Source organism: Neovison vison, chromosome 4 (genome assembly GCF_020171115.1).
Source record: "Neovison vison isolate M4711 chromosome 4, ASM_NN_V1, whole genome shotgun sequence".
In the NCBI taxonomy this organism is placed as follows: Eukaryota; Metazoa; Chordata; class Mammalia; order Carnivora; family Mustelidae; genus Neogale; species Neogale vison.
In genome coordinates, this window is record NC_058094.1 from 156,522,779 (window position 1) to 156,540,160 (window position 17,382).

General features: G+C 39.6%; 1 protein-coding gene across 1 annotated transcript in view; it reads left to right on the plus strand.

The window, feature by feature from the left end:
* The first annotated feature begins 1,757 nt into the window (after positions 1–1,757).
* Positions 1,758–17,382, plus strand: part of ZNF804B (zinc finger protein 804B) — a 516,087-nt gene continuing 500,462 nt past the window's right edge. Inside the window, exon 1 of the mRNA XM_044245978.1 lies at positions 1,758–1,888. Within this exon, the coding sequence (XP_044101913.1) occupies positions 1,781–1,888 (108 nt within the window). The 5' untranslated portion in view covers positions 1,758–1,780. The remainder of the gene's footprint in view (positions 1,889–17,382) is intronic.

The window sequence follows — 17,382 nt, forward strand, 5'->3', positions numbered from 1 at the left end:
TGTAAATAAAAAGTCAGGTCTTTATTGGATAGTTTTAAAAATTATGTTAATCGGATTTTTTTTTTTTTTTTGAAGAGTTTTATGAGTTGCCTGAAGAGGAAAAACCAAATGACCTGTTTTTCTTTGACCTGTTTCTATCATTTGTGAAGGTCCTCAGGCTCAACCAGGATGCCATGGAGCATTGTGGGGGACAGAAGGGGAGAAAACTGGGGAGGGGACAGGGAGCACTAGCTTTAACCTGGCATTAAGTCCAGTGGTAAGGCAAGGGGGAAAGGAGGCCACCCTTCCTGTTCTCCCCAGCACAGACCTTGCCAGGTGGGACCAGAGGGGTCGCAGAACACCGCCAGGTCAGCGCGGGGTGGAGAGCGCCCACTTGTCTCCGGACTCCAGAAAGCCTTCCTTCTCTTTTCAGAACACATTGCTGCACAGGTCATTTATTCTTGGTGCGGCTCGCTCCCTGGTGGCTTTATTTACGGTAAATGATCTAGCGTCGGTCAAGAAGCACCATTGAGGGATGATTGTTGAGGGTTGTGGAGACACAAACGTCCTCTACAAACCCCAAAAACCTGCCTCTTTATAGGTACTTAAAGACTCGTAAGTGACCGTTTCTAACTCTGGACACACACACACACACACACACACGTATGCATGTTTCGTTTCCTTATGCAAGTTTCCTATCTAAAACTTCTTTCCTCCTGCATCCATTACCTATCATAGCGCATCTAACCCGTCTGCCTTATTTGGGGTGCACAGCTCGTCGGTCCACCCGGCTGCGGAGCTGTTGCTTCTGCGAACGCCGCCGGCAGCCCGAGCGCTGAAACATGCTGAAGGCGAGCAGGCAGCGAAAGAGTGAAGAAAACGCTCTCCTCCCGCTCCGCTCCTCCACCGCCGCCCTCCCCAGTCGCCCCGGGCCCCCGCCCCCAAACCCCGCGCAAAGTTGGCCCGGAGACGGGGCAGAGGGACCAGGGGGCCCGGGCGGCGGAAGGCAGGATGCCGGCGCGGCGCGTCCCGCAGCCGCCAGAGCCTCCGGCCGCCGCCGCCGCAGCTGTCACCTCCTCGCGCGGCCGCCCGGCGCGCCCCTCGCCTTCAGCCGACAGCTCGGAGCGGCGGAGCTAACCGCTCCCGCTCCCAGGTCGCCGCGTCCCCAACTCCCGGTCCTCACCCCAGCCCACGCGCTGCCTCCTGCGCCCCCGCCCCCGCCACTGCAGCGGGGGCAGCGGAGTGGCGCTCCCCAGGACCGTCGGCCACTTTCCCGGGCACACCGCTGCTGCTGCGGCTGCCGCCCAGCGCCGCAGCCCGCAGCCCAGCCCGCGGACGCCCCCGGCCAGGTGACGGGGACCCGCGCCTGAGCATCCCGGGGCGTGCGCTGGGTGCGAAAGCGGGGGGAGGGAGGAAAGGGGGCGGAGGAGTTCCTGATTCCCCGGCGGACCCAGGAAGTTGTCCTCTGGAAAAAAAAAAAAAAAAAAATTATATCGCCGGCCCGCGGTTGAGCAGCCACCTCGTCAGAGCAGCATGTGGACTGGCTCGCCGGGTCCCCTAAGTGCTGTGTGGCTGCCGCTGCCGCCGCCGCCGCCGTCAGAGCAGCCGCTGCTGCCGGCAGCAGGAGCCCCGCGCGGGGCGAGGAGAGGGGACGCGCCGCCGCCGCCGCGTCCCCTGCTTGCCGCTGGCCGCTTCTTCTCGGGAGGTGGCAGTCACTGTCGCTGCTGAGAAACCAGCCCGCTTTTCCGCGCCCGGTCGTCTGGTGAGGAGTTGAGACTCTGCGCCTCCTGCTTGGACCCACATGGCTTGTTACCTGGTCATCAGTTCGAGACATCTCAGCAATGGGCACTATCGGGGCATTAAAGGAGTCTTCAGAGGGCCCCTCTGCAAGAACGGATCTCCCTCTCCGGTAACCTGCGCGCGCGCACACACACACGTTCAAAATCAAGATAAACAAAAAGAGATATTGTCCTGTTACAATGAGTGGGTGGTGGATATCCACCTTACCCATGAGTATATTGTGTCTGTTTTTACAATTTATTGACAGGCTGTTACACAGCGAGGGGTGTGTGTTTACATGTGTATGTTCAACACAGTCATTAGCATCTGTAGTACCATGGATGCAAATATTTACCGAATGCAGTTAACTGCAGGGCTGTGAGGGTAGCTCCTGTGTGCTATGTCAAGTTATGAATCTACTGATTTGGGCAGTGTAGAAAGTTTGAGTGGCACTTTATAGCCATGCTTTGGGAAGTCATCAGTTGAGATTAGTTAAAAAATGCTGCCGTTACTTTATAAGAAAATAAACTTCTTCAAGATTTTGCATCAAGGTACTGGCAGATGGAAAGGTGTTGGACACCAACACTTGATTAAACCTAAAGCTTAACTGTGCATGTTCTTTAAAGAATGCCAGAGTCTTTTGTGGAAATATGAAGCGGATGGTTTGTGGTATTAGGACAAATGTATTTACATACAATTGGAGTGATCACTCAATTTAGTGCACTATTCAATTTAGTTTACTATTTGATTTATTCAAGTATTTTTTTTTTTGTAAAATAATTTTGACCACACTCTAGGACTTCGATATATCATTAATTTATTAGTTGGTTCATGCTATGGGCTAATGTACAGATTCAAATATCTTTCAAAAAAATGTCATGATATATTAGGGGAAAAGTTTTGGATTAATAAGTGACTAGGGACAAGTTTTCTAGTTTAATAGAAAAACGAGTATTTTTCGTCTGGATGATATAAAGAAGGAGAAATTAAGTTGCCTGGTTTTTATTTATTTTTTGCACTTTGCATCATGTTTTAATGCTTCATTAGCATGAATTATTCAAAACTGCAATATATCTTTAAAACTTTTGATTAAGTGCTATATGTGATTTGCAAGAGAAATTTTAAATCAGAAAGTCCAAGTATCCAGAGATACCACTAGGACTCCTAATTATGACAAGCTAGTGCCTCACATGTTTTTATGCGCTGTGAATGTGGGTCGCCGCGATCCCTCCCACCCCCTCAACTACGTGGTACTGAGCAGAAGTGTTAGAATGGAATATACTGTTTATATTGGCACTTACAATTAGACTCTGAGGGCTAGAGGGGTCTTGGAGAGTTTTAGTTGAAGAAAGCCCACATTCAATCCTTCTGAGCAGCTGGTCTGAATCCTTTCTATTTTTAAAGATTCTCAGGATTGGAGTTTCTGCAGTCTCAGCAAACCACCTCAATGTTTAAGAACCCACAGTGTCAGAATCTTCCTTCTAGCCAACTTAAATCTATTGAGTTTTTCCTTGAGCTCATTTCATCTTGAAAATCTAGAATATTCCTCCTTTCTCCAAGGTATTAATGTTCAACACTTTGATAATCTCTGTGGCTGTGTTCCGAAGTCTCTTTGGTTATGGAAATCTGAACTGGGCAAGGTGTTATAGTCTATATGCCTTAATCATTCCCAGGATAAAGGAAGAATTACTTCGTAGTTCCTATATTGTTCAGTTCTATTTAAGTTTGTTAGAATATAGAATTAATCTTCCAAAATCTAAAGGATTTGTAGAGACAATTTCTGTCACATGGTCAGAAGGGGTCCTTCCTTCTCCACTGTGGTCACTTATCTCCCAGAAGCCTGATGGATTCCCCAGGGAAGGACACATGAACATGGTTATGACAGGACAGCCCGTAATCCACATGGCTCTGCGGGCTGAGCAGGGGCTCACACCCACAGGACACTATTCCCATTCACTGTTGGGCTCATTTTTATAAAATACTTATTCATTTACTTTTACCTAGTTGTTATACTTTGACTCATGGGATTGTTCTCTCCAATATTTACACATTTGAGTGTACTTAAATTACATTGGCAGCATTCAAAAAATAGCCTAGTTCATCTGTATATGGACTTCCTACACCTGATTTATTTTGTCTTCCTTTACATTTTACTATGAAATTTGAATGGCTTTTTCAAGGTTTCAGTAGTTTCTCACATGAGATAGGCAGTTTGTGAAAAATTGATGATCATTCATTCTCTGTCACAGGTAGGTTTTTGAGACAAGTCATGGCCTTCACGTTACATGACACTTGGTCTTTCTTCCTAGATTAGATTAGGTCTCTACCTTCTGGAGCCTAGACTCTTGAGCATTTAAATAATAGTTTCCTAGTTTTTAAATAATAGTTTTCCTAAATAATAGTTTCCTAGATGACTGTATGTTTACCTTCTTTATTAATGGGTTGTAAAGCATGAAGCTAAAAACGGGGGTGATGTATCATTTCTTTTTTATATTGAGCAATACACACCCCTCGTTACTTTCAGGTTTATAGACATTTATTGATTTTTTTCATCAACATAAATATTAAACTCACAGATCCATAAGATAGTCATTTATTTTTTTCTTAAAGCACATATCTACTTTGGCAATACCTTTTGATTATGTTTTCCCAAATTTTGTGCTCAGAGTGTCTCAAATCAACCTCTACATCATTGACTTGGATTATTTCCACTCACTGAGACTCAGTTTATCTGGGACTCTGAAGTGGGATACAATCATTAGTTGATTTAACTCAGTCTTATTAAGGTCTGCAATACTTCAACTTTGGTTCTTACTCTTTTAATCCACATGTTCTTCTATTTTAATCCATACTTTCCTGTTTTAATAGAGCTGTATAAAGGTAGCACTTAACACAATTATTGAATGAGACTATTTTGTAACTTCATTATAGAAAGGAGACAAGCTACAATTCCATTTTGATGTAAAGAGAATTTCTTTATATATATATATACACACACACACACATATGTATACATACATATATATATATATATATATATACGTATATATATAGCCCCTTCCATTATATATATATATATATTATATATATATTCCCCTTCCATTATATATATATATATATATTAATATATATATATATACATATCCTTACAAGAAATATATATCTTCTGATATCTATCTGGGTAATATGAATTTAGTATTTCAGTATCTCCTGGATATAATTCTTCACTTATATATTGAAAGTAGTTATATATATTTACCATGTTCCAATTACATGCCTGTAGTCTCTAGAGTCTGGACACGTGGTATTAAACTGACAGCACAAAGGAAATGGTTATATATATATATATATATACATTTTTATTTCAAAGGATTTCATTTAGAAAACATTGAATCATTGCATGGAGTTCTTCTAATAGATACTTAGTGGGATACTTGAGAAATAAATAGAGCATTTTACCCCCAAACAATTTTCACAGATCAGCAAACTGGAAATCCTGGAGTCAATTTCAGCTTCTGTCTTCAAAGTGAACATGTGCAAGTGTCTTGTCTGTGGGATCTCTTTTCTTTTGGGAACTTGATATGAACAAAATAACATACTGCTTTTCATCCTAATTAGAATATGAACAATTGATGATATAGTTTATGTTACTTTAAATCCGGGAATAGATAAAAGAAAAAAAAAGAAAAGTGACAGAGTAAATTACATTGTACTTTGTACACCATTGAGTACTACATAGTACTTAATGGTAAAAGTCTCTAATTTTAGAAAGTAAATTTTCACCCTCTCACATGTTAGGATATTTATCTCCCACCCTATCACAACTCTGAAATAAAATGACTGAGTGATGACTTTAGAAATCCGTATCATGTGCACATACACATGTACTCATTCTCAGTACCTACACATACGCATACAGATACAGAGTTATCAGTGCTCAAACCTGAGAGGTTACCTATGTATTACATTCAGCTTTTACCATCAAATATGTTAACCACGAAACTTTGTTACCGTAATTGAAGTATTCCTTAAGAGAATAGTCTATAGGTGCATTCATTTGTGTGTGTGTGGACTTCTAAGTTCTTCTATCACCATGTTTGACTTCAGTAAAACAAATAATATCCTCTACATAGTGCCAAAAATATGTTTGAATTTATTTAGTTATTTTTTGTAATGACAAATACTGTTTCAAATTTGGATTCATGTATGGTTTGTTACTTAATTTGTGTGTGGTTAATAATATGACTATCATTCAGGTTTCCAATTGATGAAATATTAATAATAATCATAGTTGTATATTTTATCCGTGGTGCACATTTAGCTTATTACCAGTTTTTGAAGCTTATGTAGGGTGGTACAGCTTAAGAAGTGCTTATTCTGAAAGTGTCATAGTTAGATATCTAGAACTATCTGTTTCTGGATTTGCCTCTTACCACCACCCCAAAACATTGGATATGAAGAAATTTGGGGGGTTTTCACCTGAGCAACAGATCAGGATCCTTGGATTTTGTTGTTGTTTTTATTTTGTTCTGTTCAGTGATCTTATTCTGAATTATGTATCTGACTAAACTGCCTAGTGGAAGGAGGTGGCATACAATGAAACCAGCATTTTAAATGGACTAAAAAATCATAGAAAGTTCCCTTTTAAAAATTAAAAATGCATTTCATTTAAGCAGTAGAAACAAATTGCCTTGAGGTACATCTCTTCAGAGAACTCCTTATGAAGCAATGAGTGCAGACCCAACCTTGTTGTTTCTTATGCCTATACTCTTCTATGTGCGTTTTCATTATGTTCACTAAGTACATGTTAAACACATCTAAAAATGATCTCAAACTGATATGCTTTTCATGTGCCAAATATAATTATGAAGATGTAGTCTCCCATAGAGAAGTCACCTGTGTCCTCTTTTGGAATTCATGAATAGGCTAATACTGCCTTTTATGCTGAAACTTGTAGATATTTCCAATAAAGATGACTGAGGTATGATTCTTATAATACATGTTTTCTTTGTTATGACAAATATTGAATTAAGCAACCCCCTTTCTTCTCACTTTTCAAACCCTTTCTTCTTTTCCCCAACTAACTGATTTCAGAAACTTGTAGTTGGCATTTATGCTTTCAAAAAGAATTGTCAAATTTTTAGGTCTTTAATTTGTGTTTCTGTGCCATTGGAAGGTTCCCGTGGTAAGAGGAATCAAATGAGTATTTGAATGGTATAGTTTATGACTTTTGTTAGGTTGTCCTACACTTATTTCATGATTAAAATTTGATAGATAAAATCCTTTGGTTTGTTTCTTTTAGACATACAGTAAAGATAACCTATCTTTTAAATTTCTGCTCCATAATTTGGAAACTAACTAAAAATAAAACATATTGGCATCATGGAGATTAAATGACGATGGCATTTGACATATAACTTGATCATTTGTAGTTGAACGAGTAGCTATGGTATCTTTGTTGTCTAATGCATATGCACTGTGATACATACTTTTCATGTGGTATTGACAGAGCTTGAAGTATCAGTAGGTTTTAGGCTATGTAGGGAGCAAGGAACAGGAAGAGTAATACATATTTCAAATAACTATAGGAAGTGTCTTTCAGTGTGAATTTGGTTTGCTCAAAATACACATCATCAGAATACTTCTTTAATACACACATACATATTCTGTAGAAAGTAATTCGAATCAAAATTGAAGTAAAAGTGCTACTTTGCTTGAAAATATCTTGGTTTTAAAAAGTATAGTTTTTCAGGTAATCCTTATAAACTGACAGGTGACAGCCTTTGGTAGACAGATTTTGTGAGTCAGGTTTACTTAGTGGATAAGGTGTGGAGTGAGAAATTAAATATTTGATATGTTTTCATGACAAACGGTAGTTTTGGTGATGGTAGGAATAGACCAGTCACCAAGTTCCACAGTCTCTCTTAATTTGGAAGTATTTACCGAACCTCAGAAGAAATTCTGGGAAGATGAATCACATTATATCTTAGACAATATTCTCACTTGTTACTAAGACATTGTTGGGTTACTGAAGACAAAAAAATGCAAAAGAATATTATATAGCATACAAAATGAAAAAGGACTTTTAGAAATATTTACCCATGTATGATGTTTCATTCCCCTGATAACATGTATTGAACTAATCCCTTCTTTCATTAAAATTTGATACCTAAAATCTAAACGTATACTCTGAAAAATTGTTAAAAGACTTTCCTCATAGATAAAAAGAGCTATTGAATTAGATATATTTTTTTTTTCTTTCCTTCCTTGGCTGGTAGGAAACTCAGAGACAAATGTGTGGCTTAGCAAAGCCGGAGGGATTGATGTTGGCATCCCAAACAACACGATGTCCCCACCCCTATTCATCTCCTATTCCCAGTTCAGCTTTTATTTTAATTTTATTTTCCACTGCTCTCATTCTCTTAAATGTATGTTTTATTGTTTCAATGTATAATATTTCTTTCAGATGACTTAGTTCTGTTGTGAACTTGTAAGCCAGGCTATAAATAAATAATGAAATATGGACTATCTAAATATAAGGATGCCGCTCAGGATTGTACTGGACAGCTTTGACAATGATTCATGGAATTGGGAGTATTCATTTTGTTCATTTGTCTCAAGTATAATTAGGGCTGCCAATTTTTTGCTTTGACAATTGGCAAATTCCTTTTGGCAAATTTTACTTCACTTCAGTGTGGGTGTGGGTGGCAGGATATAGTTTATTTTGAAACGGATACTGCCAGTTTGTTTTTTTTCTAAACAATCCTTTCCCTCCCTGTTTGTTATTCTTCTTGCCATTGATCCTTTCATTAGAATGATCATCATTTTTTTTCCTTATCTTTTTTTGCCTTATGTGTAAAGCTTGGCATGTATGTCTAGCTCTAGAGGTACAGACCCCCACAAATGGTGAGAACCACGCTGTTCTGTCTGCTTTCCAACCGAAGCGTACAAGTTTCTTCTCTGTTCACCATCCACATTTAACGTTCATCTCCAGCTCAGAATTTAGTGCTTCCCCCATATCTCCATTCAGAACCTACCTACCAGTGTTCTTCCCCTGCCCACCTTCCCACAGCTATGACTCAGCACTACACTTGTCCCATCTACCTCCTGAGCAACAGATCCAGTCAGTACCTCCCCCCACACACAGATGTCCTTTCCAGAACTCCATTTTGCAATGAATAATTATATTCCCTAACATTTTTCTTGGCAAGCAAAGGCTAGATGCGTTTCCTCTTTGTGAATGAAATAAATATCATATTCTAAACAGAAAATAACCCCTGAGCCCCTTTTTTTGGAACGTGGATGGAAGGGATGGAAGCTCCACTGAGTTCTGTCCCTTCCTATTAATTGGCTTCATCTAAACGTGAAGTCGAGAGATACCCTGATGGCCATATGAATTCCACTCACATTATCTTTAAAATGATCAGAGTCCCTGGGTGGTATCAAGAGTCTTCATGGTCCAGCTCCTATCGGTGCCTTTAACTCTTGTTTTCCACCTGATCCTATGCTGTAGCCAGTCCAAACTACTCAGAGTTCTTGACTATGATGGGTATTTCTAGACTTTTATTCCATTGCACATGCTGTTCCTCTGGCACAAATCCTCTCACTGTCTTCATTGCTTGCATCGTGTTTTATATATTCTTTCTGACCTCACTGAAGAGTTGAGTCCTCATGTGATTTGACCCTGAGTTCCCTATCGTGAGTCAGGCACTTCTCTTGTAGGCTGCCACCACACCCATTGCTTACCTTGATTATTGCTGAACTGGAGTTGTTTCTTGGTCTCCATTTCAGTCATAGGATGTGAGATCCTTGAGGTCCTGTCTGCTTTTACCCGTATGTCCCCAGAGCTGAGCATAGCTTGTGGTTCATTATTGATTTCAACAGGGAGGGGGGAAAAAGGGCTTTGATGGAATTTAACTGGCATAAATGTGTTCCCTTTGGTCCCGCCAGTATCTCCATGAAGACATCTTTTCCTTAGAGACTGTTTTCCCAATTTAGTTCACCAGAATCTTTGAGAAAGTATACTGTTCTACTGATGGATTAAGTGGTCACTGTTTTCATAGTAATGCCTCTTGCTTTAATATCTACCAAGATCATCTGGTCAATTGCTTCAAGTATAATTTAATACTTCCTATTAACCCAAATTGCAGAGTGCTTTATTCCATGTAACCACTTCAGAATATTTTTGTTAAAGGCCACAAGAGACTGAAGATTGGCTATGTATGAATAGATGAAATTTGTACAGAAGTTGATTAAGCCATACTTTTCATTGGCACATATTTAATAGCTTCTGAGAAATGAATTATGAGTTAGGAATTTGATTATTCCCTTCCTATTTAGGAGTGTATAATAATAAGAAAAAACAGTGGTTCTTCTACCTTTTCTTTATTTCTCTGTCTCTCACTCTTCCTCTCTCCTTCCTTCCTTCTTTTCTGCTTCCTCCATTTTTCCCCTCCTCCTCATCCTCTCTCTGTCATTTTTTTTTCTTTCCTTTGAAAGAGAGAGTAATTCCCTGATCAGCGGTCACTATAGTCCTTGAGAAAACACCATCCTAGAGCAGCCATGGGTGGTTTTTGCATAATGGTCAATACTTCCCTATTGCTTAAACTTTAGTTAGTTACATACATTCCCACAACATTTAGTTAGCACTTGTTCTTTCTTGGATCAGTCAAGATGTGGCCACTATAGGTAAAAGCAGCTTGGTCTCCTTCTGAAAAACGAATTTTTGTTTCATCAGCACATCAAGCCAGTTTTATTTTAAGAGTGCAAGAGTAGTAAAAATTTGGGAAATTTGGTCTTGTAATTTATGACATTAATAGGATAAAAGTAATGGCCCCTGGGTGGCTCAGTGGGTTAAGCCTCTGCCTTCTACTCAGGTCATGATCTCAGGGTCCTGGGATCGAGCTCTGCATCAGGATCTCTGTGCAGCAGGGAACCTGCTTCCCCCTCCCCCTCTGCCTGCTTCTCTGCTTACTTGTGATCTCTCTCTTTCTGTGTCAAATAAAAAAATAAAATTAAAAAAAAAAAGATTAAAAAAAAAACCTTATACGTACTTATCTTCAGTGCCTCTCAAACTTTTTTTCAGACTTTTTAATGCATGGTGCTCGTTTCGGCAGCACATATACTAAAATCAGACTTTTTAATGCATCTAAGAATTACCTAGGGCTCCTATAAACTTGCAGATTCTGAATCAGAATAAACAATGAATTTTAGCTAAAATAACCAGCCCTCTAAGGTAGAGATAAAGAGAGATAGTAATATTATCTGGGATGGAGAAATCAGGTGTATTGTATGGTCAGTTTCTTAATACAAATAAACTTTTCTTTTTTTAAAAGATTTTATTTATTTATTTGACAGACAGGGATCACAAGTATGCAGAGAGGCAGGCTGGGGGCGGGGCGGTAAGTAGGCTCCCTGCTGAGCAGAGAGCCTGATGGATATGGGGCTCAATCCCAGGACTCTGGACTCATGACCTGAGCCGAAGGCAGAGGCTTTAACCTACTGAGCCACCCAGGCGCCCCCAAATAAACTTTTTTTAACAATTGCTAACAGATATTTGATTACTTTGCCTTATTCATAGGATATAAATATTGAAAGAGTGCTTAGCAATCTAGTTCAGGCTCCCACTATCTATTTTTAAAATATATCACTATGATAGACAATAACAACTCTTCAAAGATGTTCATGTTATAATCCTCAAAACCTTCTAATCTTTACACACATGGTAAAGGGGCTTTGCAGATGTGACTAAATTAAGAACGTTGAGAAGATTGTCCTGGATTATGCAGGTGGGTCAAGTATAATCACAAGGACCCTGTAAGAGGGAGACAGAAGTGTCAGAGTCAGAGAGAGAGCTTTGAAAATGCTATGCTGCTGGTGTCAAAGGCAGAGGAAGTGGCCACAAGTCAAGGAATGCTGGCAACCTCTTGAAGTTCAATAAGGCAAGTAAATGGATTCTCCCATGAAGCATCCCAAAAGATCATAGCCCTGTTAGTACCTTGATTTGACTTAATGGATTGAAAGTTGACACATTTGTGTCCCTGGAAGCCAGTATATTTGTGTTCATTTGTTAGAGCAGCCAGAGGAAATGAATACAACCACTCTTAATCTGTGTGAACATTCCCAGGGGTGGGAAGCCTCTGTTCCCCAAAGTGACTGATCCTCTTGAGAAAATAATGTAATTAAGGCTGAGTCTCCTGCCCCTGCCTGGATGTCTCTGCCTCCCTCTAGCTTCTACTCACTGTTCCTCATTCTGCCCTTTAGAAAAAGAGGATAGATCTACCCCTGGGACATGACACCCCTTCAACTATTCAGAGACAGCTGGTGGATGGATTTTCATTGTTAAATCATGTGAAGAACTGAAAAATTTGTGAGAACTCATCTTCTCTGTACAACACTTGCATTGTTTTCTTATACATTAATTGAATTTTCTGCAACTCAAAGTGGCTTATTTATTACACTTTTTATGTAAATCAAGTTTTGAAAGATACTTGTAGTTTTTATATTCTTGAAAGATGGTAAACTCAGTAAAACGTTATCATACATTTAGAAAAATACTGTCCACACTTTCAACTACTTCCCCCAGATAGTTCCCTTTTATACTATATCCATCATCTTTATGAAAGATGAATTTAAGAACACAAAAATCACATCATTTCAAAGGCACATCTTAAGGCTTTCTTTCTTCATTTCTTTAGTCTTTTATTTAGACATTTGCAAATTTCTGGAGGATGGGAAGCATTACTTTTAAATAAAAAGTGATGGGACCAATTAAAATAATGATTATAATTTCATGAAGTCGCCAACATTTTCTATGCTAGAAGTAGTGGTAGTTAAATGGAAAGTTATTTTTTAACTTTAGTGTTGACGAGTAACATAGATTGTAAATTGTTACAAATTATAAGCATACAGATTTTTAATGCCTCAGATGTGGATAGAGAACACTACAGTTCCCTAGGAGCCCCAGATATGCCCCTTACCAAGTATCACCTACCCCAAAGGCAGTGAAATGTCCTTATATCAGATTATAAACTGCCTTATTTTTTGAAATGATAGCAAAGTGAGCTTTAGTAAAGAATGCATATGTTTGCAGCTCAGCTGCCAGCAAGTGTTGAATGAAGGCCCACTTTTTGTGTCGGGGTAGGTAACAGCAGAGTATTTCAGCTGCTTCATTTGTCTACTACAAGTGATGGAAGCAAACTTGTTAACTACTTGAAACAAGTGAACAAAAGAATCCTGATTAGGTAAGAATGAATGGATTTATGCTAATAAAACACATGGATTATATCCAGGGTGACATCTGTGAAGCATTTCATTATCTTTTCCTTAATATTACATGTTGGAATTCAAAGATCCGACCATCATATAGATTTAGTAATCTCTTGAAAATGGTTAGGAATGGCTCTGTTGAGTTTTCATTATTTGAGAGGAGATGTGAATTATGTATTTAGTGGCAAGATAATAATAAATGATTCAAGAAAAGAAACCTCTAGCTTGGACTTCTCATAAAAATGAAATTTATGTGCAAATGATGTGTAAACTTTATTACAAAAGTTGTTATAATTTCACATGCATGCATGAGGATAAAATATAAGTTTGTGTTACCATGGAAACAGGATTATTGCCAAGAGGATTACAGATAATACCCAAACAATGCTTATTTATATTAATCAATCCTAATTTAAGTGGATTTAAATATATTTAAAGAACTGACCATATATTTTCAATAAAATTTATACTCCTCCTCCAATACCCCTGTGCTGTATGGTATGAGATCAAGAGTTGTCTGATGTTACTAGAAAATCTTTCGTGATAGACACTGATGATTTGTTGTTTATCATCAAAGAAGGGAGATCTGTGGACTGTGTTATAAAGGAAAAGTTGTAAAGAGTGATAAGCCTTCCTTATGTGTTCCTTCCAATTGTACATCACTTTGCTGTGATTTTTTTTTTTTTTTAAAGTCATACTCAGTTCCATACTCTGGGATCATCAGGGTGGACTCTACCTCTGAAAGTGATAGAGAAAACCAGTTCTTCCCAGGGAACTTCTGTTTCCTGGGAGGTGAGAAGGTATAACTACTGAGAAATCACAATTGGTACAAAGATACTTAGAGAGAGTGGCCTTGGGTGAATTTATGTAGTATATAAGCATCACTTAATCTGAAAATCTTAGAATTAGACTCAGTACACACTAACTCGAATATAGTGTGTGATTTGCTTCCGCAACACAAATTTAGGCATGTAAAGTTTTAAATTCTTCCCTCAGTTGTGAATACAGGGCTGACCCTAGGATTCCGTTTCTGATCTCGATGAGGGCCGTGCTGGGTGAAATGGGGAAAGAAGCTGCAACCTCCAAATATCTTGCCTCCCTTCCTGTTGGAAACAACTCATTAATGTTTGACCAGTGGCTTTCAGGTGGTTTTTTTTTTTTTTTTTTTTTTTTTTTTAAGTACTGACGTATATGCTCTGTTCAAACAAAATCCTAGGAGCAAGGCACAATCCACACAACTAGGACTGCTTCTGGGAAGGTGGGGAGTGAGTGTTGGATGGTTAAAGTCCTGTCTTTTCCTCTGGATCTGGGCAGAGGAGCTGGCGGGGGTGTAAGATGATACAGATAAGGGCCAACCGGGTAGGATCCCATGCGCCATGTAACAAGGAAAACATCTGAGGTAAGAATGTGACTTTTAATCTCACTACAGAATTTAATCCTCTGGAGTAGTTCTGTCCTGAGAACTTATACCTACTTTCTATGGGTTGTGCCAGACGAGATAGGTGACCATCGCTTCTGTTGTTTTTGTTACACACAAAACCAGAAATGGTTTATAAACAAGAAAATAAAAGAGTACCAAATTTGAGTCATCATTAATTCAGTTACTTGTGGAGTAAATGCATTATAATTAGGCCATTTCTTATATGGAGAGAAGAACTGAGAATTAACTTCATAGATGTATAGACAGGAATGATACGATTTAAAGTTCACCCCAAATATTCCTCTTTGCTCTCTTAGGGTAATTTGGGGTAGTCTGGCCAGATGAGAGCTTTGTTGCTTTAAGGGTATATAACAGTTCCATTGAGAAAACAAAGAAAATGGAAGTTTTAAAGAATGTTTTGAATCAGGGGCACCTGGATGGCTCAGTTGGTTGAGTATCTGCCTTTGGCTCAGGTCCTGAACCCAGGGTCCTGAGATTGAGCCCCGCATCAGGCTTTCTGCTCAGCTAGGAGCCTGCTTCTCCCTCTCCCTCTGCTTGTTGCTGTGCCTACTGTGATCCCTCTTTCTGTCAAATAAATAAAACATTTAAAAAAATTATTTAAAAAAACAGAATATTTTGAACCAATTGTAGAAACTCCTGTCAAGGAAGTTTGGTCAAAGGTGTTAGAGACAATTCATATGATAACTTTGAAGACCCAATGCAATGATGATCACTTTAGATCTCTGAAATGCATCTGTGCTCGCTAGAGGATAAGTCCCTCCCAGTGCTGGTTGGTGACAAAAGTTGCATGTTTTTATTTATTTCACATTTTAAGATAGAAACTGTGTTGTGTATAGGGTTTTGTTGTGTTCTTTATGCATGTATTTTGTCTTATTTTATGCATTTAACCCTCCCACTCTTGCAGTTTTAAGGACATTTTCCCCTTCTTGTATTCAGTGTAGAGGAGTAGCTAAGCCACATTGGTTTGACCTTCCTCTCTGGCTTTAACTAGCTGCGTGACTGCTCTGCCACTTCGATGCTCAGCTTGCTCACTGGGGATATTACTGGTCTTCTAGGGCCATTGTAAGATGTGAGCGAGCCAAGGAATATTACCTGCTTAGCACAGTGTTTGACACTTAGCAGGTGCATGGTGAAAGGCAGCTGATGGTTACTCCTCGAGCCGTTGGCTTGTTCTGTCATAGACAGGTGTCCTTGACCTCTTAGCATGTCTCCACACTGACTGGGAAGTTGGCACTTTCGTACCACCTTGTCGAAACTGTTGTCCTTTTGGATGACTCTGTCAGATGGCTCTTTCTTTACTCCAGTTGTGTCTTCGTGGGAAAGGAAGCATAGGCATGGAGGCCAGATAGCTTTGTGGCTAACAAAGCCATTGCAAGTAGCAGCCCCATGTTTTCACAACTTCCGTAATGAAAATGCTCAGTTGCCCTACTTTCCTGATGCGACTTTAATTCATGACAATGATACATTTTCCTGTTGTTTTTGTCAAAGCAAATCGAGTTAAGTGGATGACTTGTTGTTATGATCTTGCTGCCTTGTGGAAGGAATTTTTTTCTCCTCTTTTCTGTTAGGGACAGGTATTTAATCTAAAGCTGCTGTCTCTGTGCTGATTAGCATCCAGCCTCATTATTGAGTTTAAATATCTGTCTCTGACTTTGGAAATTCTAATGAACCAATCAGGTGTTTTTTCATCCATCACTTTCTTTTCCCAATAAAAACCTACTACAGTGAAATATCTGGAAGAAGGAAATACTGTGTGACTAAGGATGGCATGTGGTATATGTAGATTCACATTATGGGCAAATATTAAGGCCCGTGTGTAGAACAAATTCTTATACACATACATTCTGCTTTTGGCACACATAGAAAATATTCAGTCCATGTATATCATTGTTGCAAAAAGCGTTTGTGTCAGTGTCTAGTCAGGATAACAGAAACCATTTGTAGCTTTTCAGAGGGTGCACAATGCAAGGAATTCTTTACAAATGTGTTGAATAGCCTGTGGAAGAGAATAGGGGAAGGTGCTGTTTACCTAGAGATTAGTAATTGTAGGAAGTCGCTCTCAGGAGCAAAGGGAAAATGGTATTACCTAAACCGGGAGACCTTACTCTGCTGGTCCTGACACCACTGCTGCTTCTGAAGGTGTCGGAGGGGTCTACACTGTGGTCATCTAAGAGTTTGCAGGCCCTCTCTCTGCAGGCCTCCCTGCCCATGTGGCCGGTGCCCGCCCTGGCCAGCAGCTGACTGGTGCCTGTTGCCACCGCCACCGGAACCTAGGAGTGCCAAGATGCCCATGTGGCTTCAGGCAGAAGCAGAAGAAAGAGAATCATAGCTTCTTTCCTTATTCTAACTTCCATTTTGCTGCCAGTGCTTTCCCTTGGCAGACTGAACCAGAAACTGGCTGGTGAGGAATTCTGTGGATATGCCATAGACACATCTCCAGAGAGTACTAGTGACCCTCAGAGAGCACAGATTTGAATAGCCTGGTCCACGTATACATGGATTTGCTTTGTGTAGTGAGTGTGAACCTTTAATTAATAAATGCAATAAATAAATAAATAAAAATGGAGTAGGTCTCCCCTACTCCAACTAAACGTAAACAGGTAAACAACATTCATAGCAAGTAAACAAGCATGGCAGGTACGCCTAGACCAATGTGTATGTAGTGATAAGACTAATTAATGTGTGTGCAGTAATAAAGATTAACGTAGAGCAATAAGTTGTAAATATTTTGACCAGTGAAATGATGTTGCAAAAATGTTGCAAAAACATGTTTACGTGTGTGTGTGTTTGTGGAGTGTAAGCATATGAAAAACAAGTGATGTAATATGTTTATGAAGGAGACTTAGCACAGTATATAAAGAGGCATCGGGTTGGACTGAGAACCAGTGAGTGGTCGTCAACGAGACTGTCGGACG